General features: G+C 41.1%; 2 protein-coding genes across 3 annotated transcripts; one reads left to right on the top strand and one right to left on the bottom strand.

Moving 5' to 3' along the window:
- Window positions 1–204: 204 nt before the first annotated feature.
- Window positions 205–4,159, bottom strand: LOC129730182 (protein shuttle craft). The gene is made up of 4 exons (XM_055689314.1): window positions 4,022–4,159; window positions 1,256–3,826; window positions 596–944; window positions 205–539 (listed from the first exon to the last, which is right to left on the bottom strand). Exons 2-4 carry the CDS (start codon window positions 3,691–3,693, stop codon window positions 435–437), a joined length of 2,892 nt encoding a protein of 963 aa, XP_055545289.1. The 5' UTR covers window positions 3,694–3,826; window positions 4,022–4,159; the 3' UTR covers window positions 205–434.
- A 9,697-nt stretch (window positions 4,160–13,856) lies between these two features.
- LOC129727950 (DNA-directed RNA polymerase II subunit RPB1) lies at window positions 13,857–20,954 on the top strand. 2 transcript variants are annotated; one of them, XM_055686259.1, is made up of 5 exons: window positions 13,857–14,031; window positions 14,103–14,328; window positions 14,898–17,047; window positions 17,107–20,459; window positions 20,521–20,954. In XM_055686259.1, exons 2-4 carry the CDS (start codon window positions 14,160–14,162, stop codon window positions 20,455–20,457), a joined length of 5,670 nt encoding a protein of 1,889 aa, XP_055542234.1. In that variant the 5' UTR covers window positions 13,857–14,031; window positions 14,103–14,159; the 3' UTR covers window positions 20,458–20,459; window positions 20,521–20,954. The 2 variants fall into 2 exon arrangements, with proteins under 2 accessions (XP_055542234.1, XP_055542233.1); XM_055686258.1 differs by having other exon boundaries at window positions 13,857–14,042.
- Window positions 20,955–21,475: the final 521 nt, after the last annotated feature.

Genomic DNA, 21,475 nt, shown 5'->3' with positions numbered 1-21,475 from the left:
TGAAATCATGTGTTCATACTGGTTATTTTAAACCGAGTCCGCACAATTACCAACGCATCTGAGCTAGGCTAGGCAAAAATTCATTTCTTGTTAGTGTCTTGGGTGTATTTAATATTCCACAGATGGCATCGAAGCCCTGACAAGAACAAGACTGACAAAGGCTTTTCGATTAAACATTTCTTTCTTTTCGCTGTTAGCTCGGAATGACCTGTGTATATTAATGTATTAAATTTGGAGTTTGAAATCGTTGAACCGTAAAGTATACTTCATACAATTGACATTTTCTCCCTGCAGGTATGTAGTGAAAAAATATGAAATAAAATCGTGAAAATTTCTACAGATATTGAAAGCAATTTTGCTACAATAATACAAAATTATGACAAATATATAGTGATCAAAAAAACTAAAGGAAAATAACATAATCCGTTGGGTTGTCATTTGGCCGTTCTTCCCCATGCGTTCAGGTTGGGCACGATTACACGCCGTTGACCACTTTCGCGTTGAATGACCTCCAGCAGGCTCATACTAGGTAACCACGACTAAAATGAATAAAACTTAGATCAGCAGTACCATCATTTTTGCAGAACAATCTTACCGTAAAACGATCTGCAGTAGCAACCACGTTTCGATTTGGTTCCGCATCATAAGCAACAGCCTCAACGCCGAACATGCGGCACATTTCATGCACCACCTGGCGCTTTTCGCGATTCATTATAGGAAATGAGTGACTGCGGGACTTTTTGCTCTCCTTTGCCAGCTTTACGAGCTCAGTGAGCTTTTCATGAATCATCTTAACCGTCGCGGGATCCTTTTTCGCGTAAGCTTTCAGCAGATCCGGATAATTCGGCTGCAGTTTCGAGGAAATATCAGGATTGCGAATCTGCAAACCGATGGCAAGTCGCCGATTACGCTCCAACGTGCGACACTCATCGTTACACTCTAACCTAAAATAGGAAAAAAATAGAAGGTAGTGTTCAAGATACGACCGTGTGATTAAGGACTATGGTTGGCAGGAATAATTATCTACTTCTAAGAAATCTGTTGTTCAAAATATGAAATTTTCAAGGAAACGTGGTGTGTAAATCCAAATATCCTTAAAAAGACGCGTAAATTTCCAAAAAAGAAGATCTGAAGGATTTTGGCTTGGTTCTAAAAGTCCAAAGCCTTACGTTAAGAGTTTCGTCAGACGCAAATTAAACGTAGTCCTACATCGAAATATTTGTGAAGTTGATTTATGAACTTAGTAAAAACTTACGTTTTATTATTTTTTGTCTTTACTGGTCCCAAAATGTCACTGAGTTCTACCGATCCACCCCTTTGCATCTCCTGGATCGAGGAAGCAAGTTGTGCTGAAGTGATCCGTCGATACTCTTTACTAAAATCGTGACAAGTTCGGTTCTGCTTCCGGTTCCCGCACTCGCACGTCACTTCGACCATTTCCTTGCAAGGTAGATCTGTCGGACAGTCACCATCATGGCATGGTGCCTTACAGAGATGCGAACAGCTTGATCGGACGGTAGTACATTGCTGACGGCAGATTTCCCCTTCGTTGAGGCACTGGTTTTCGTGACATGGTTTGATACATTTGTGACGATTACAAGGCAGTGGCTTGGCGCACGCCAATCCACAACTGAACGACTCCTGGTAGCATGGTATAGTTTTACGTTGCTCATGCTTCCCATAGCAATGCTGGGTGGTCAGAACAACACATGGTGGACATTGTGGATCCGAGTGGCAGTTGTGTAGTGCGGGATGAGAACAAGCATGTCGTCGTGAGCAGGGCTTATCACAGACCGGCTTCTTTGTTCCACAAGGCACTGGTGGGTAGATAACGCTTGAACCACATTCGCAAGACAGTTCGTCAAAAGAAACTCGATGGCAGGTTTGACAAGAACCCTTGTGACATTGTTTGTCGCAGCGGTGACGACCACAGCTAAGCATCTGAGAACAAGTTTTCGGACAGATATGATCGTAGTCGATACAGCATTCCTGATTGCAGCGGTGCTTTGCGCAGCTTCGCATTTTTGTGCATCGTTTTTTGCATCTAACATCACCCTGCAATTGCTTACATTTGATCTGCTGATCCATGTGGCCACAACGGCATTTCACAACACTCGATTTATTACATGGTGGGCACTCTCCCAAATGGCAACGTGCAGTACACATATGACGAGACCCAAAACCACCGCAGGTTAGCTGCTTGCCACATACTGATTTGCATACAGGAATAGGATCTAAGCATGATTCTCGTTCGCCTTTGACAATTGCTTGCTTACCACATGGACACGATGTAATCAAATTAGGAGATAGAGCACATTCACCACATGGACCTAAGTGACATAGCTTAGAGCATTTGTGTTGCATACAGCTTAATTGCCTATCGCAAATTGCATCGCAGCAGAAGCTGGTTGTTGCCAAATTATCTATAGTACAGGGAACTTTTCTCTTTGACTTACTACAGAAGCATTCATGTTCCAAAGTTTCCTCACAATCTCCACATTCTTCTTTGTGGCATTTCCGTTGGCATGTGTGTATGGTACAGTTCAACTTGTTACCGCAGATTGCATCGCAATAAAATTCATCCTTTTGACTGCATTGCATCGGTTTCGTAGCTCGTCCACAACCACAACGACGCTGTACCATCGCTTGGCACGAAGGACAAGGTCCTGGGTGACAGAGCAAAGTGCAAGCATGGTCGCAAAGCTCTTCCCTACCGCACACCTCTCCGCAAGAGTGCGCCACATCATTGCGATTGTATTGAGGATTTTTAATCTTACCACAAAAGCAGAAATATTCTCGAGGTATTTTTTTGGACATATTTTGACAAGCTGGACAACGCCAGCCTTCATCAGATTCTGAACTTGTCGCCCACTTGGTAGTACAATTAAGATGTAGAATATGATAGCAATTCGGACATGACCAAACACTTTGCGTCGGGCGAACCAGCTCGCAACAGACTAAACACTCCAATTTAGACGAATCCAGCTCTCGAATCAGCTTTTCCCTCTGCGAACATTTGGAAATAATCTTCGCTTCCAACTTCTCCTGGCGGACGCGATTTCGTTGATATCCGTTCTGCTTTCGTTCATGTCGTATTTCGGAGTCTTTATAACTATTGAACTGTTGATACTTAAAACGATCCTGTTCATTTCTTTGGCCTCGTCCGTTATTACGAAATCGACCACCTCCAGTATTTTCTTTCCATCTCATATTTGATTGAGTTTGATGAGGATATTGGGGCTGCTGCGAGTGTATCCTGTGCGGTTCACGTGAGCCAGTGTCAGGCTCTTCCGAAAATCTCTGCTCTTCCTCCCAGTCAGTAAACACATGCCCCCGGTTGTTTCTGCCAGAGCCATTTTGATCACCGTTGCGATTTTTCCGGTTGTTATTCCACCGCCGTCCTTCGTATTGCTTGCGAATCGCTCCGGATGGTCTTACATTCTGCAAATTGTTTTCATTAGCCCTATCATCACGACCTATCCCTTCCTGTCTATGCTGCCAACGTGGGAAAAACTCAGCTGCTGTTGGTTTAAGAACATAGGTTCCATTCGCCGTTCCTCCATTATCCAATGCAGTTCCATTAGATGTCCCTTGTAACGATGCACGAGCCGTAAATTGCGAAATAAATTGCTCGAAGCTATTGTTACCACCAGCGTTGGAGGACGATGGTCCGTCATCACCACCACTTGCCATTCCGGATTGCGGAGCTCAATCCGTTCTAGATAATCACTTTCCGGTGCCCCTCCGGGAAAAACAATATTTTAGCCCCACGAGGGGGTTCTAAATTTGTTTTCCGACGCACTTTCAGCAGTGGTGTTTGTCGACCCTGAGAAAAAAAAGATATCTATTACTTGAATCGCGAAATACTTCGCCAAACAATCGTCTCGTAACATTGCAAATCTGTCACTTCAAAGGTAGCGCTCTGCCACCGTCTTGCGAAATGTTTGATTTTCATGACCTTAAAACTTTTAATTCGAAATTTTCTAAAGCTCGATGCAATGTAGAATGAATGTGTATTTACCTGACCGCAAAATTCTAAGAACTACGCTTGGAAAACCGAGAAAACTGAAAACTACTGCTGGAAAATTGTTTCCCAGTGAAACACGAGCCGATGATGATCAGCGACCATCACGCTTCTCAATCCGTGTTGTCAAGCCGCCATAAAAATACTGGTATGCTAGAACCAGGGTTTCATTCTGGGATTAATGTCGAGTCGTATTCAGGGTTGAAAAAATAACGCGGAATTTGGATAACACAAAAATATGACAATATTAAAAGATTTGCCCAAAACTAAATCGACTAAAAGGTAAATTTTAATGCGTTTTTTATGTTGTAAGAACAATGTATTGTTTGTCTGGTCTCGCGTTGCGTTGCGTAATGTGACCTTATGCTTGGATCGACTTGGCTCGGAGACCATCGACACAGATTGACCCAAAAGTTCGGCCTCTTTCGACAGTAGGCAGTTAACTAGGTAAGACGCGACTTCCGCAGCGGAGATGCATTGAATGACTTCCCTGCAGAAATATTCTCTGCACTTACGTTGCAACATCGAAAATACCATAGTTTTTGTCATCGTTTATTACGACACCAGCGGCATTACTGACGGTTTTTGTCATTGCTAATGAATATGCAAGTTTGCTCATAGCAACACCAGCGGCATTACTGTTTACTAAAGAAAATTAATCGTTAAAATTTTAAGACAAAATTAATCGTTAAAATTCCGGACGTCGTCGTCGAGTGGCACATCTATTAGTCTTTGATTTAACGAAACCCAGACTGTCGACACTATAACCCGCAGAGCCGGATTTAAAGAGGGCCCAGGGGGCCCGGGCCCCGCGCCCCCGCAGTTTTGGGGTCCCCACAAAAGGAGAAAAAGTTCTTTTCTCTATTAAAAATGAGTCAATCAAAGTTAAATTTACAGCAAGAAAATTTTAACAGACCATTTCAATCTGAAACTTTCCTTCAGTGTTATTTTTCGCGAGCGCCAATATCACAACTACATCTATAAGAGTTCACCTTCGATTCTCTTAGAATGACAAATTATCCACAAGTTTTTTAAATGCATTGCTGTTGATTTCAAAAATAAGCTTACTTGTCCGAATCAGGGATACCAGATTTGCGTTGCAAAATACAGATTTTCAGAGTCCGTGTGCAGATTTTATTGACCTACACTGCCGGTAACCGCAAGTCAGTCCCATCTGTAAAAATGTTAAATCGAGAAAACAGCTTCGAAAGATATTTTATTTACGCTCAGTTATCACTTATTTGAGATGACTTATTTTGACAATATTCATGCTAAAATATAGTTTGCATACTAGCCTGCACTAATTACGTTGTGAAAACCACTGAAATCATTGATTTTATGATAAAAACCTTGAGTGTGACTGACTTGCAGTTACATTCTATACCGAAGAGAAAAGTAACCGCAAGTCAGTCACATTGCCATATTGAAACTATAGTGCGTGTTGACGTGTTGTTATTCGTTGCCGTGGAAAACTGTCAAGTCAATCCTTCGCTGTAAGGAAGTGTATGTCCACGAACCGTTTAAAAAATGTCGACATTGGAAAATCTCATGATGTACGGAACCGATGAAAGCTTATCCGGTGAGGACTCGGATAAAGAAACTGAAACCGGGAATACAGTTGGTTTATCCGACAGCTAATGTCAAGATGATCCAAATCCATTTGAGGTTCGAGCATCACCTTTGGAGATTTCTTGGAACAGGGATTCTGATGGAAGTTTTTTCGATACTCAAGATTTTCCGGATAGATCCACGAAGAAGCGAACCAAGAAAAAAAAATTGACTTGAATTCGTTTTAGCAGAAAATTGCTCCACATAAATTCATCGCCAATTCAAACTAAAAAATAATCCCAATAATTGATAATTGTTATTAGATAACTTATTTTCATCTAAACGGTTATATCGAACTTCTTTTCTTCACTCCCCATCCATTTTACTGTTGTATTATGCATGTTTTTTTTTGTAAATCGGTACAGACTTTCGGTTATTTTTCTTCTGGGACTGACTTGCGGTTACTTTGCATAATGAGACAATTCGACTTGGTATTGATTTCCACTTTTGTTGAACAAACCACTATTTTTTATCGTTACATCTGAAAATATACCCAAAGCTAGGCCAAAATCCAATGCTAACTCAAAATTGACAAAATTACAGATGGGACTGACTTGCAGTTACCGGCAGTACATATGTATGTAGTTCTGATTAGCATTGGGCAAGATCGATCCGATTTTTGCAAAATCGATCTTTTCGAGTCGATTCATCGATCTTTTGGACCGATTTCTTTGCGCGCGATTTTCTACTGAATCGATCCTTTGGATGACAAGATCGTTTTTTTCCGCCTGAAAAATAAATGTGTGCAAAACGAATTGAAAACAATAGTGATTGAATTTATTATTGCTAACGTAACCTGCGGCCGAATTCCGAGAACACTTTTCTTTGAAGAGAAGAAAATTTCTTCATTGATAGTATACGAATTTTTTTTTTCTCTCCGAAGAAGTGTGTGCTCGGAATTCGGACACTGATCTGAAAAATGTGTCAATTTTTCACCGGGATGACCATAGTTGAAGAATGGGCTAAAATTCAATAGACATGAAACCGAGGAAAACGCATATCAAATGTTTTTGTTGGTTCAAACAATTGTCCACGTCCATGACAACTTTTTTCATGAGTATGTCACCACCCCCATAAGGTTCCAGCATATCCAGCTTTCCACGAACGGTAATGGCGGATAGTGCACGCAGCCCATTTTGGCGCTTTCGCTCTTTCCTAAGAACCGGTTCATATGAAGAAAAGAACGACGAGACAAGTTTGCACCTCGAACTGAATATAAATTACCAGACCACAAGACCGTCTCGAAATTTTGACATATATTGTATACAATCATTACTAACTGATTGGTGTACATTGGGGTGGCAATGGAAATTAACTTTGACAGTTTTATTTAAAAGTAGTGTTCAAAATTTCGCCCTCAAGAACAGTTAGCAAAATTTCGATTTTTTGGATAGCACCCGACCTCGACGTTTTATACATTTCTAACAACCCTTTCACATGATGTAATATCGTACATCTGTATTTCAAATCCATACTCCAAATTTTCCGTGGAAACTAGATGTATGTATGTTTCAAGATACGCGATATCACGAGATATTTGCTATAGTTTGAACAAGGCATAAGACATTTGACACAAAAAAATCACAGGAGGGTTGTGTGCAAAGCCACGACCGTAAAAATGAAGTAGAATACTTTTACAAGAAAGATAACCCGGCTACTTGCGTGTCAGTCATTCTTCCTAGCAAATAAGTGTTGACCGCTCATTAGCAGTATTGAAAATTCTGTGCAAATGAAGTTGAAGTACTACTCAATTTCAGTTTGCACATATAAATACGACCTCACTGAACAGGAAAAGAACAAACTCTTTGCGGCGCAAACAAGTTTCAACAGTCAGAGTATATGTACATGTGAATTCAAATTAAGATAAATAACTTTTGGTTAAAGCTCAGAACGAGAAAATATTAAATCTTCAATTCATTTGTTTGGTTGTCCTAAAAAAACCAGTTTGTTGTTGAATTTAAAATCGGATATGACGCTGATTGCATCTCTGTGTTACGCCGATAGCGGGAGTTATGGTGAACTTGTGTATGACGAAGGCATCGTATTACCTGTTTTATTGAATGGGAGAAAGAGGAATATTGTAAAATTTTGTAAACATTTAACCAGCGTTGCTAAACGAGCGAGAAGCAAAACATATTCACTCCTTTCTGCTCGAGACTGAGATGTGTGCTACGCTTCTCCAGTCGTTCGCACCCACACTTTCGAGAAACTCTTTATTATCCATGCATTTGCCAGAGCAGCAGCCAGCATACAGCCGCTCGCGAATTCTCTTTTGCTTTTTTACTCACGCCAAATACGCGAGTACTCGAAAAAGAGTACTTGACTAGGAGTGCTTGAAAAAATGTGCCCGAAAACGAAAATGCTTCGTTCACCGACTCACGCATGCGGCTTGTCCATCGCTAAACTGATGCCAAGCAGTTTTGCATCGTGCACCGACGAGCGAAAGTGGGGTGATAAATCTATATAGAATCGCATGCTTGAACGTGTATGATATTCGACCACCTACTCGCAGTGATGCCACAATTTCAACTGTATTTCGAATCTCAGAAAATCACCTTGGTGGTATTTCAATCTGTATAAATATCTGCATATGTACTGGATATATCCCTTGAAATAAAAACACAATTATGCACACGTTTATGCGTAACATATAAATATAATGAAACCTCCAATACGCTCAATAGCATTTGAGTTCTTTTTCGATTTTCAACTATATCGAAAAGTTTGTTTCGCGATCCACGAAAATCAAAAAAAAAAAATCTGTATAGTTCTGTACTATTTCCAGAAAATCTGTAATCTGTATATACAGATATCTGTATAAAAAATACGCAAAAATCTGTATAAGTACTGAGAAATCTGTATATGTGGCATCCCTGCCTACCCATCGAAATATTTTTTTCGCCACTCCGCTTTGTCGTACCTTGTCACTCCGTATCGTCATAATGCGTCTTGACGGTTGTGCTCGCGAGAAAGGGAGGTACACGCGAGTGGAAAAGTACGCGAGCGAGAGTGCGTGTCGGCCTATGAGAAAACTCGCAAGCATCAACGCTCGGTAGTGTGAAATGAAAAAAGGAAAAAAGAATGAGAAACAGTACGACAGGAGTATCTCTAGTGTGAGATTTCGGTAGCGGCGAGAACGCCACTTGGAGTATCGCATGCTTTTTGCGAGCGAGTTTAACAACGCTGCATTTAACTCGAACAATATTACCAAACCGTAGTCAGGCACTCTGACAACAAAGTTGATGCTGTTTTCACACTGAAAATCAGACAGCCAGCAGAAGTTTTGATTGCCAAAATCCAGAATGCCGAACAGCCGTAAAGAGAGTTGTTTATTTACCTACGGCAAGTTTCTCGCCCCATCGCTCGTGTTCGCGTTCACCATGGCAGAGGCCGAACTGTCTTTGTGAACGCGTTCTAACAGGGCAGTTTGTTATTCAAAGTCGGTTATGCTGATCGCAGCCTTTGCGCTGCCCCTACAGTGGGGGGGTTAACTCAATAAAGTAAAAATTAAACAACTACAACAGAATTCGATTGCATCCCGCACAAAATGTCTGCTTGTGTTGATGTCAGAAAATTATTAGCCTTCAATTAATTGTTTATTTGCCTTGAAAAAGGCATTTTGCGGTTCAAAATCGGTTGCTGATCCCAACCTTTGAGCTGCCCTAACGGTGCGGGAATTAAGATACACGGACAACATGCACTGCGGAAGCTATTTCACATTCAGTAAATTGGACGGGTGCGACAGATTTAAATTGATAGGATCCAACACAGAATCTTGCTTGCGTTGTCAAAAATTATTAACTTTCAATGACTTGTTTATTTGCCTTGAAAAAGGCATTTTGATGGCCAAAATTGGATTTCCTGATGGCAATCTTCATGCTGCCCCAACACGGGGGGAATAATGGCAGTCTAGCGACACACGCTGAAAAAAACCGCGCTGCTCCTGAGACGTGGTGACCAGCCACAGGGCTAGTGCTGCTGCTAAGGAAGTACGACTGCTGTTGTTGCTGTCTAGAACTATTATGAGCGGCTTCGGCTGAAACAGGCTCTTATATAGGCTAAATAGCATGTTTTCAATTGCAAGGTATATGATTCTGTCGACCGTGCTTGGGAAGCAATCATATAACGACCAATCAGAGGTCGAACTTTTCGTTTTGACAAGGCTTGACTATTTTCATAAATACAACAGTGTGAATAATAAAATTACAATTATCTTATTTTGGGAAGAATCTTAGAAGATTTTCCAATCTATTGCTGCAAGAACGAAGGAAATCCATCGGATACTAACTGATTTATTTGCATTTGAAATTGGACATATTTTTCACTTTTTTCGGTTTTAGATTTTCATTTTACATCCCTATGTAGCCGAACTTCCTGAGAGAAGTATTCTACTTAAAAAAAAAATATTACAAACTGTGCTTTTCTTCTTAAGTCGAGAAAGTGAAATTTAGACCAAATACTCCTGAATTCCGATTTAGCTGAAATTTTGCATTGCATTGGATATTGAATTTACCACTTTGGATATTAGCCAACATTATTTTATATTTGCTACCTCTGCAAGTGCACTTTTTGAAAATTGGCTTCCGTAGGGACGTTGTTTACTATCGTTGTGGGTGTTTACTATCAAGCACCAATTTTTTAATTTAAGTATAAAAGGCATATGCGCTTATTTTTCAACTATGAGTAGCGGGGTTGAACTCAAATATTGCAAAAGTTGAATTGAATGGTCGTGTATATGCCGTGCTGTATTCTGTTCTGCATGGTGTCGCGCTCGTCATTTTTGTTTATTTGAGTTTGTGCTGTGGATGTTCCGATTTTTTGAATTGGGTTGTTCAGCTATATCAGTTTTTTATATCATCTGAAAGATCTGAATTTTCTAAGTAAAACGTGATTCAAAAAAAATCTATCATTGTCCTTCGCTTTTTAAATCACGATTTAAAACTGCTTGAAATCTGCTCGAAACCGCTACAATGACAGTTCGCCTATCTACCAACTGTCATTGTAGCGATCTAGAGCGAATTTTTATTTTTCATTTAAAACCCGAAGGAAATTGATATAAAGTGTTAAAAAATCACGTTTTGCTTAAAAATCCAACGGAGTGTTCTTTTGGATGATATATAAAAAACGGAAATCCGTGAATAACTGAACAAACCAACTACAGTCAGGTTTTTTTACGCGGTTTTTTATACGCGGATTTTTTACGAGGTTTTTTACGCGGCATTTTGAATTGACGCGGTTTTCTTCAACCCGGCTTTTTGAATTAACGTGTTTTTTTACACGGATTTTTGAATTAACGCGGTTTTTTTTACGCGGTACCGCGCTAATTCAATAAAATTTTCGCGAATTTCCGAATTAACGTGGGTTTGGAACCAGAAACGTTTAAGTGTTTATCTAGTAAAAGACTTAGTCCAAAAAATACCCTCCGCCCACCGAAAGACCCGGAATGACCGTCAAAGAGGACAATTTTAAATACTGGTTCTAGAGCGTCTCGAGTTTTTTCTAAAGCCCTTCTTGCTGGACTACTTTGCGCGGATTTTAAAAAAAGGTGTTTTTTTTACGCGGATTTTTGAATTAACGCGGTTTTTACGCGGATTTTTTAATTAGCGCGTTTTTTTTTACGCGGATTTTCGAATTACCGCGGTTTTTTTATGAGGTACGTATCCCCCGCATAAAAAAATCCTGACTGTATACAGGTTTGGATTGCTCTTAGTGCATCCGAAACAATAGACCATTTCACGAACTGACAGGTGTCACGAATCCTGCTGATGTTCTTGATGCTTCCACGTGCATTATGTCAGCGGTTCCAAACTTTCTGTCAAAATTTCGTTCATGAATCAAGTTCACAAACGTCTCGTGAAATGGTCTATGGGATGAGCGACAACGAAAACTTTTAGTAGAAAAAAAAAAAACCGCCAAAAGAGTACACGCGGTAAAAGAAGATGGCAATAAACTAAAAAAGCCGTATCGTTAGTAGATGTTGTATACGAAAACTCGTTGAACATGATTGATAAACCAGAAAACGCAAACAAAACAAAATCTCCATGAATATAGCCAAAAAAGGTCGTAAAGAGCTTATACCGAACAAAAATCGATTTTTTGTTGAATCGATTTTTCAGGCTCGATTTTTTTTATAAATTGATTTTATTGATTTTGATTAATCGATGCAGGAGAATCGATTTTTTTCAAAGATCGCCCATTGCTAGTTCTGATCTTCCAGCTGGTCTCGAGGTACGATGCTGGCCTAACAAGCCAGTTGTCGTATGTTCGAGTCCTGGCTCGGGAGAGACTGTAAGTGTCAGTAGGATCGTAGCGCTAGCCCCGCAATTGTCCTGTACACTTAACAGTCGGCTGCGAAGTCTGTGTATAGTAAACCAGAAGGTCGAATTCCGATACGGAATGTAGCACCAAGGCTTTGCTTTTATGTGTGTAGTTTTTTCCTAGTTTCTGTAGATTATTGCCACCGTAGCCTTATAAGCAGTCTTTCTCAAATTGTGTGCAAATTTTTGTCTGTGGATCGCATTTTTTTCATATTGTGGTAGGTTTTTTTTCAGATATCAAGAAAAAAAAAATCGGTTTTCGAGCAGTTGCAGACATCTTTCGAAAACATCTGGCACCTCTGGTCCAAATCATTCGACAATTAGATCTGGCTGTAAACAGTGAGCAAGAACCGAATTTATTATTACATTTATTCAAAATGAGTGGAGCTCAAAAAAAGATTACATGAACAAAAAAATAAAAACTCGTTAGTGCCTTGCAAAAATTATTTCATTTAAGGATTTGTTCGAGCCTAATAAACTCGAGCGCAACTGGAGAAAGGTCTTTTTCGAAGATGAAACTGATTGAAAATATGTTGCGTACGACTATGAAGAATGAAAGGCTGTCAAACTTAGCATTGTTAAGTTCAGAGTACTCTGCAAAAAAAACTCGTAAGAAATAATTCTAGCAAATTTTTGGTAACTTTTCATTAACAAATAAATGTTTTTGGGGTCCCCACTGTGTTTGGGGCCCCCACTGTAAACTGGGCCCCGGGCGCCCACAATCGTAAATCCGGCTCTGATAACCCGAATAGACATTTAAGCATGTTTTCATGGTTATTGATCATGCGGGTATTTAAAAACAGTAACTTAAAGAGGTAATGAATCGACCAATCAGATAGGGCTGTTACTTTTACAGAATTTTAAGAGAAGGCTCAAACAATGGGTACGTTGCGGCTGCGTTTGCCGCAATTTGACAGTTAGCCCATACATTTTCTGTCAAATTATTGTCAACGCTAACGTATCCATTGTGTTTGGGCCTTGATTTTTGGATTTTGCCCGCTCCATCTGGAACCTAGTGACAACCCATATCTATAGACACTATATATATAGACCTGCGTAGTGAATGACAGCAGCACTGGAATCGCTGATTTTTTATATTCTTGTTATTTGTTTTGATACAAATTTTTCGTTATGTTCATTTTGGCACAGTTATTTTGGCTCGCTGCGATTCAGTCCGCAGGTCTATATATATATATAGTGTTTATACCCATATCCTGTGTTTAGAGGGTTTAGGCAGGGGACTATAAACGTAAAAATTTGCCTACCAATCATGAATTCATCACGGTGTCAATATTTCATTTCAAATGCTTACGAAAACCATCTTATTAATTGGAAGCGCAGTTTGTACCGAAAACAAACGTTGAGTTTTTGTTTTTTTTTTCATCTATAAGGAAATTAATTCGAGAATAAGTCTACTGACAATTATGGGACATTTACTCTATTTCAGTTGTTTTAGGGCAAACCAACCAAAAAGTGGGTACCAGAATCAATGAGTGATAGATGAAAAATGTATAGAGTTCTCCAAGCGAAAACACACAAACACTACGACACGGCCCGCTTTACACTGTATATTGAAATTTGTGAGAGTGTGAATCAAACTCGGTAGTTTTTTATGCTCTCTTTCAGATGACAGTTCTCACAGGTGACAAAAAATTCTTACAGCTAACAAAAAATAAATCGTAAACATCGCACTAATACAAACGCAGCTGGAGAACTCTATGGAGTTTGACAGCCACAAGAGCCCCTTGGGTTTAGAGTAATACAAGTAACATTTACGCAACTTATGAGCTATTTTTTACAAGCGTGCGATTTGACTTCAAAACGTCAAACTTCGGCTTGGTCGACTTATTCGATCGTTTTTAGAAATGTCAAAGCAAAGTCGATTCGCGGTCCTTGATACAGCGCAGTTTCTGTTCGGTACTCGAGTCGGCCATCATCATTTTCTGCAAATGGACGCCTTGCTGCTTTGTCATCGTGTTTATTAGTTCTGTGATTCGAATAATTTTTCTAAGCGAAATTTGTTGAAAAACGAACAAAAAGTATCACCGGACTTACCCCCGGTCGGTGGGAAACCGATTGAAGGTATTTTTAAGGTTCGCAAGTGATGGTTATTGTAACAAAAGCTAGTTTGAAAAAGTGAAATTTTCCTTTAGCTCATCAAGCGAGGGTAAAATCATACTATCCTGGAGAAGGCAAAATAAGTTGTCGACATGAACGGAGACTCGAAAGCACCGCTTCGGACGGTGAAAAGGGTGCAGTTCGGCATTTTATCACCGGATGAAATCCGACGGATGTCAGTTACGGAAGGTGGCATTCAGTATGCTGAAACCATGGAGGGTGGTCGACCGAAGTTATGCGGCTTGATGGATCCCCGTCAAGGTAAGTGCACAACTACGTAATATTGTAGTCGTAGTGCACCTTGTAACAAGGTTTGATTGCTTAAATTTACACAACTATTAATCACTTGGTCCTATATTGTTTTGCTTTGTGCACCTGTATGCTCCCGGAAGCATTTTTCATATACTACATGCCTCGAAAAATCCCGCTGTGGTATTAGTATAGGTGTTGAAAATATGAAAAAATGAATGAAAATTGTTATCATGATGCATATAACATATTGGGGTACCTAGACGACAATCTTAAACAACGTAAATGAAGATTTGAAAAAAGGAACCACTAGAAGTCCTTTTTATTTTACGAAATTGCAGAAATAGGAATTAAATTATTGCTCTACATTACCCAGATTTTGTGATCGAAATCAAATGATGCTGTTATTTTTTTAATTAAATTATACGTATATTATTATTTCTATTCCCAGATTAAAAAGTTAACCGTAAGGCATCATTTTTATGTTTAGGCATCATATGAATTAAAAGTTGTGTAACGGAATAGTTTACAATTTGTTAATGTTTGATCAGGTATTATACTAAGCAGCAATCTCGTTTCAGGTGTCATCGAGCGCACATCTCGGTGTCAGACTTGTGCTGGCAATATGACCGAATGCCCGGGCCATTTTGGTCACATAGATTTAGCTAAGCCGGTATTTCATATCGGTTTCATTACTAAAACTATAAAAATTTTGCGCTGCGTATGCTTTTACTGCTCTAAGATGCTGGTTGCTCCGAGCAATCCGAAAATAAAGGAAATTGTCATGAAATCCAAGGGGCAGCCACGCAAACGATTGGCCTATGTATACGATCTGTGCAAAGGTAAAAAGATTTGTGAAGGTGGAGAAGACATGGACATAACAAAAGACGGCGCTCCGCCAGATCCCAATAAAAAGCAAGGTCATGGTGGTTGCGGTCATTATCAGCCATCGCTGCGCCGAACTGGATTGGACGTGATTGCCGAGTGGAAGCACGTTAATGAGGATTCGCAGGAAAAAAAGATTGCTGTCACGGCGGAACGAGTTTGGGAAATTTTGAAACATATTACCGATGAAGAGTGCTATGTACTGGGAATGGATCCAAAGTTCGCTCGTCCAGATTGGATGATCATTACTGTACTTCCAGTTCCACCATTGGCAGTTAGACCTGCCGTTGTTATGTTTGGTGCAACAAAGAATCAGGACGATTTAACCCACAAACTTTCAGACATCATTAAAGCCAACAATGAATTAAAGAAGAACGAATCTACCGGCGCAGCAGCCCATGTAATTGCCGAGAATATAAAAATGTTACAGTTCCACGTTGCAACATTGGTCGATAACGATATGCCTGGAATGCCCAAGGCTATGCAAAAAAGTGGAAAACCACTAAAGGCCCTGAAATCTCGCTTGAAGGGCAAAGAAGGACGTATTCGTGGTAATTTGATGGGAAAACGTGTGGACTTTTCGGCTCGTACTGTTATTACTCCGGATCCAAATCTGCGTATCGATCAAGTCGGCGTTCCTCGTTCAGTTGCACAGAACATGACTTTCCCAGAATTGGTGACTCCATTCAATATCGATCGCATGCAAGAATTGGTTCGACGCGGTAATTCTCAATATCCAGGCGCAAAATATATCGTACGGGATAACGGTGAGCGTATAGATCTTCGATTCCATCCGAAGTCTAGTGATTTACATCTCCAATGCGGCTACAAAGTAGAACGACATCTTCGTGATGATGATTTGGTGATTTTCAACCGTCAACCCACATTGCATAAGATGAGTATGATGGGTCATCGTGTCAAAGTCTTACCATGGTCAACTTTTCGGATGAACCTTAGCTGTACTTCTCCGTATAACGCTGATTTTGACGGAGACGAAATGAATTTGCACGTTCCACAATCTATGGAGACTCGAGCAGAAATTGAAAACATTCACATCACTCCTAGGCAGATTATCACCCCTCAAGCCAACAAACCCGTTATGGGTATTGTGCAGGATACTTTAACTGCCGTGCGAAAAATGACCAAACGTGATGTTTTTCTTGAGAAAGAACAAATGATGAACTTGCTCATGTTTTTGCCTACGTGGGACGGCAAAATGCCACAACCATGCATTCTTAAACCGAAACCTCTCTGGACCGGTAAACAGATCTTTACACTTATCATCCCCGGTAACGTGAACATGATCCGAACGCATTCAACCCATCCCGACGAGGAAGATGACGGACCTTACAAATGGATTTCGCCGGGAGACACCAAGGTTATGGTCGAACATGGCGAATTGATTATGGGTATTCTGTGTAAGAAAACTCTCGGAACCTCTGCCGGTTCTCTACTGCATATCGTTTTCCTCGAACTGGGACATGAAATTGCTGGTCGCTTCTACGGTAATATTCAAACGGTGGTTAACAACTGGCTGCTACTCGAGGGGCACAGCATCGGTATCGGAGACACCATTGCTGATCCCCAGACCTACGCTGAAATCCAGCGCGCAATCAGGAAAGCCAAAGAAGATGTCATTGGTGTTATTCAGAAAGCCCACAACATGGAACTGGAACCGACACCCGGTAACACTCTAAGGCAGACTTTCGAGAATCAGGTCAACCGTATTCTTAACGATGCTCGTGATAAAACTGGTGGCTCTGCTAAAAAATCGCTCACTGAATACAACAATCTTAAGGCTATGGTGGTATCTGGTTCAAAAGGATCCAACATTAACATTTCTCAGGTATGAAATTGATGAACACATTGGAATAGCATGCTAATATTTCGTAACGTTTTTTTTAGGTTATTGCCTGTGTGGGCCAGCAGAACGTTGAAGGTAAGCGTATCCCGTTCGGATTCCGCAAACGCACCTTGCCGCACTTCATCAAGGACGATTACGGTCCTGAATCGAGAGGATTCGTAGAAAATTCGTATCTTGCTGGTTTGACTCCGACCGAGTTCTATTTCCATGCTATGGGAGGTCGTGAGGGTCTTATCGATACTGCTGTGAAGACTGCCGAAACTGGATACATTCAGCGTCGTCTGATCAAAGCTATGGAGTCTGTTATGGTGCACTACGACGGAACGGTGCGTAATTCAGTAGGGCAGTTAATTCAGCTGCGTTACGGCGAAGACGGGCTCTGTGGAGAAACGGTCGAGTTTCAGAACTTACCCACGATAAAACTGTCAAATAAGGTGTTTGAAAAGCGGTACCGATTTGATCCATCGAACGAGCGAAATCTCAGGAGAATTTTCAACGAGGAAGTGATCAAGGAATTGACTGAGTCGGCTGATGTTATACAAGAAATTGAAGCCGAATACGAACAGTTAATGCGGGACCGGGAAGCGTTACGGCAAATTTTCCCTAATGGAGATTCAAAAGTAGTATTGCCGTGTAACTTACAGCGTATGATCTGGAACGTGCAAAAGATTTTCCACATCAACAAACGAGCACCGACAGATTTGTCACCTTTGAAAGTAATTCAAGGTGTGCGAGAGCTACTGCAGAAGTGTGTCATCGTGGCTGGAACGGATCGGCTGTCTAAGCAAGCGAACGAAAACGCTACGTTGCTGTTTCAATGTTTGGTTCGATCGACGCTATGTACTAAATATGTGGCGGAAGAGTTTCGATTAAATAACGAAGCGTTCGAGTGGTTGATTGGAGAAATCGAGACACGATTCCAACAGGCTCAATGTAATCCAGGTGAAATGGTGGGAGCCTTAGCTGCCCAGTCGCTTGGTGAACCGGCTACGCAGATGACACTGAATACTTTCCATTTTGCCGGTGTGTCATCGAAAAACGTAACACTTGGTGTACCAAGATTGAAGGAAATCATTAATATTTCCAAGAGGCCAAAAGCTCCTTCACTAACCGTTTTCCTAACTGGTGGTGCCGCTCGTGATGCGGAGAAAGCTAAGAACGTACTTTGTCGGTTGGAACATACAACTCTCAGAAAGGTGACAGCCAACACTGCAATTTACTATGATCCTGATCCTCAAAGAACCGTGATTGCTGAAGATCAAGAGTTCGTAAATGTATACTACGAAATGCCGGATTTCGACCCCACTAGGATTTCGCCCTGGTTGTTGCGTATCGAACTGGACCGCAAAAGGATGACTGATAAGAAGCTGACTATGGAACAGATAGCGGAGAAAATTAATGCTGGTTTTGGGGATGATCTTAACTGTATTTTCAATGATGACAATGCCGACAAATTGGTGCTTCGAATTCGAATCATGAACAATGAGGACAATAAGTTCCAGGAGAATGAAGAAGAAAACATGGACAAAATGGAAGACGATATGTTTTTGCGATGTATTGAAGCCAATATGCTTTCGGACATGACTCTACAGGGTATCGAAGCTATTGGTAAAGTGTACATGCATTTACCGCAAACGGACGCCAAGCGAAGGATTGTGATAACACCGGAAGGAGAGTTTAAAGCCATTGGTGAGTGGTTGCTGGAAACTGACGGAACCTCGATGATGAAAGTCTTGAGCGAACGAGATGTAGATCCTGTAAGAACAGCTAGTAACGATATTTGTGAAATTTTCCAAGTACTCGGTATCGAAGCGGTGCGAAAATCCGTAGAGAAAGAAATGAATAACGTGCTGCAGTTTTATGGTCTTTATGTAAACTATCGTCATTTGGCTTTACTGTGCGACGTAATGACAGCAAAGGGTCACTTAATGGCCATCACACGTCACGGTATCAACAGACAAGATACCGGCGCTCTCATGAGATGTTCCTTCGAAGAAACTGTCGACGTGTTGAACGACGCAGCTGTACATGCTGAGGTGGATCCAATGAGAGGTGTTTCGGAGAATATCATTATGGGACAGTTGCCTCGAATGGGTACAGGTTGCTTCGATTTGTTGCTGGATGCTGAAAAATGTAAGCTAGGTATGGAGATTCCGCATACCTCAATAATGGGTGCTACCGGAATGTTCTTCGGACCTGGGGCTACTCCAAGCATGAGTCCTGTAATGACACCTTGGCAGCAATCACAAACTCCTGGTTACGGAGGATGGTCTCCGTCGGGTCCGCCTAGCGGCATGACTCCAGGTGGTCCAAGTTTCTCCCCATCAGCACAGAGCGATGCTTCGGGAATGTCTCCTTCTTGGTCACCAATGCCAGGATCTCCAAGTTCCCCTGGACCGTCAATGTCTCCATACTTCCCATCATCACCAAGTGCATCTCCATCGTATTCTCCGAGCAGCCCAAATTACGCAGCTGCTTCGCCAGGTGGTGCTTCACCGTGCTATTCGCCAACTAGTCCAAGTTATTCTCCGACAAGTCCGAACTATTCTCCCACAAGTCCCCGATACTCACCAACCAGCCCGAACTACAGTCCAACGTCAACGCATTATTCTCCTACATCTCCAAGCTATTCTCCCACATCGCCGCTGTTCTCCCCAACAGCAACCTACGCTCCGTCAAGCCCAGCTTATTCTCCAACGTCACCATCATATTCACCTACAAGCCCGTACTCACCAACGTCGCCCAGCTATTCACCAACATCTCCAGCTTATTCTCCAACCAGCCCTTCCTATTCGCCGTCCAGTACTTCATATTCTCCTACGTCACCGTCCTACTCCCCTACATCACCCAGCTACTCTCCTACTTCGCCCAATTATACTCCAGCCACACCGTCTTATTCGCCGACCAGTCCTAATTATTCACCCAGTTCTCCGCACTATTCCCCAACATCTCCAAGTTATTCCCCATCTTCTCCAAAATATTCCCCGACATCTCCAAGCTACTCCCCAACCTCACCGTCGTACGGTGGCAGTCCACAATACACTCCCACTAGCCCTCAATATTCACCAACGAGTCCGAAATACTCTCCAACATCGCCCAGCTACTCACCAAGTTCTCCTCAGCATTCGCCAGGAAGCAGCAGTAGTAACTACATGGTTAGCTCGCCCACGTACTCGCCCTCGACCGCTCGTTATTCTCCGAACATGTCGTCTTACTCCCCTGGTAGCCAGAAATATTCACCTACCAGCCCGGTGTACACGCCAACCTCGCCACACTATTCTCCCTCCAGTCCGGCTTATTCGCCTACACCTCAGGGTTATAGCCCCTCTAGCCCGGCTAGTCCAACTTATTCGCCGACTAGTCCTTCCTACGAGGAAAGCCCTGAAGATTAAAGGTGAGTTTAAATTGTAGCACCAACCGCAGAACACAATCCTAACTATTCAATTGTCTTGCAGTCATCGCTGTTGCTCAACCAAAAATTGTGGCCCGGATTATGGAAAAAACTGAACTGAGGTAGCACATTTTGCGTAATTTTTCTTTGATTATATGTTTAAGATGATTCAACGATAGACAGTTCTAACAGAATGAACGATTGAAATGTGAAACATTTTAGTGGATAGAATATTTATGTTAGGCGGTAACCAGCTTACAACACGAAGAATTTTCGAAAAAAAAATCAAATATTCGGTTGTTGTTTATCTTTTTGTTGCAGTCGAAACTACCCGTTTATTCCATTCGTAATTGTGTATTCTGCAGTTTGGTTATTCTGCCGATTACAATTGAACAATTTAGCTGTGTCGCATGTGTAGTGTGTCACACGTACTGCATAAATCAAATAATTTTTATTCAATATTGTAGATTGATAAAATAAATATCTTACTATTTAAAACGTGTTTTGAATTGAATGATTCCGAAATAATTCCACACACTCCCAATAAGGTCGGACTTCATTATCTGTCAGATCTTTCAAGCTGGGATGTCAAATGTTTAGATTTAAATTATGTACCTAATTAAAACAAAAACGTAAGCAAAAAAAAAGCAACCCGTTTTGTTTTGATAAAGAATATTTTGTTGAATGAGTATATAACCCACGATTCCCGAATACTGATAACTAACTTCGAAAATTTTATTTTTAAATTTAACATACCTCTAAAAATAATTTCTACGACGAAAGGTGTTGACCTTGTTTTCGTTCGAACTACAATCGTACGAAAGCATGGAAAATTCGCCTGCTTATTTTTATTGGAATCATTTTCTTTTATTAGTACTGGTAAATTATCGTCTATGGTGAATATTCAGCTTGTTCATTTAATTAGTGCAAAGTCAAAAAAGTTCCAAAACGCGCCATACCCAAGCAAAATGAGTAAAAGACTCAGTGCGATATTTATTGCACTAGAACTTACGAAATGA

The sequence above is a fragment of the Wyeomyia smithii genome, chromosome 3 (genome assembly GCF_029784165.1).
Source record: "Wyeomyia smithii strain HCP4-BCI-WySm-NY-G18 chromosome 3, ASM2978416v1, whole genome shotgun sequence".
Lineage (NCBI taxonomy): Eukaryota > Metazoa > Arthropoda > Insecta > Diptera > Culicidae > Wyeomyia > Wyeomyia smithii.
This window is presented reverse-complemented; position numbering and strand designations above follow the sequence as displayed.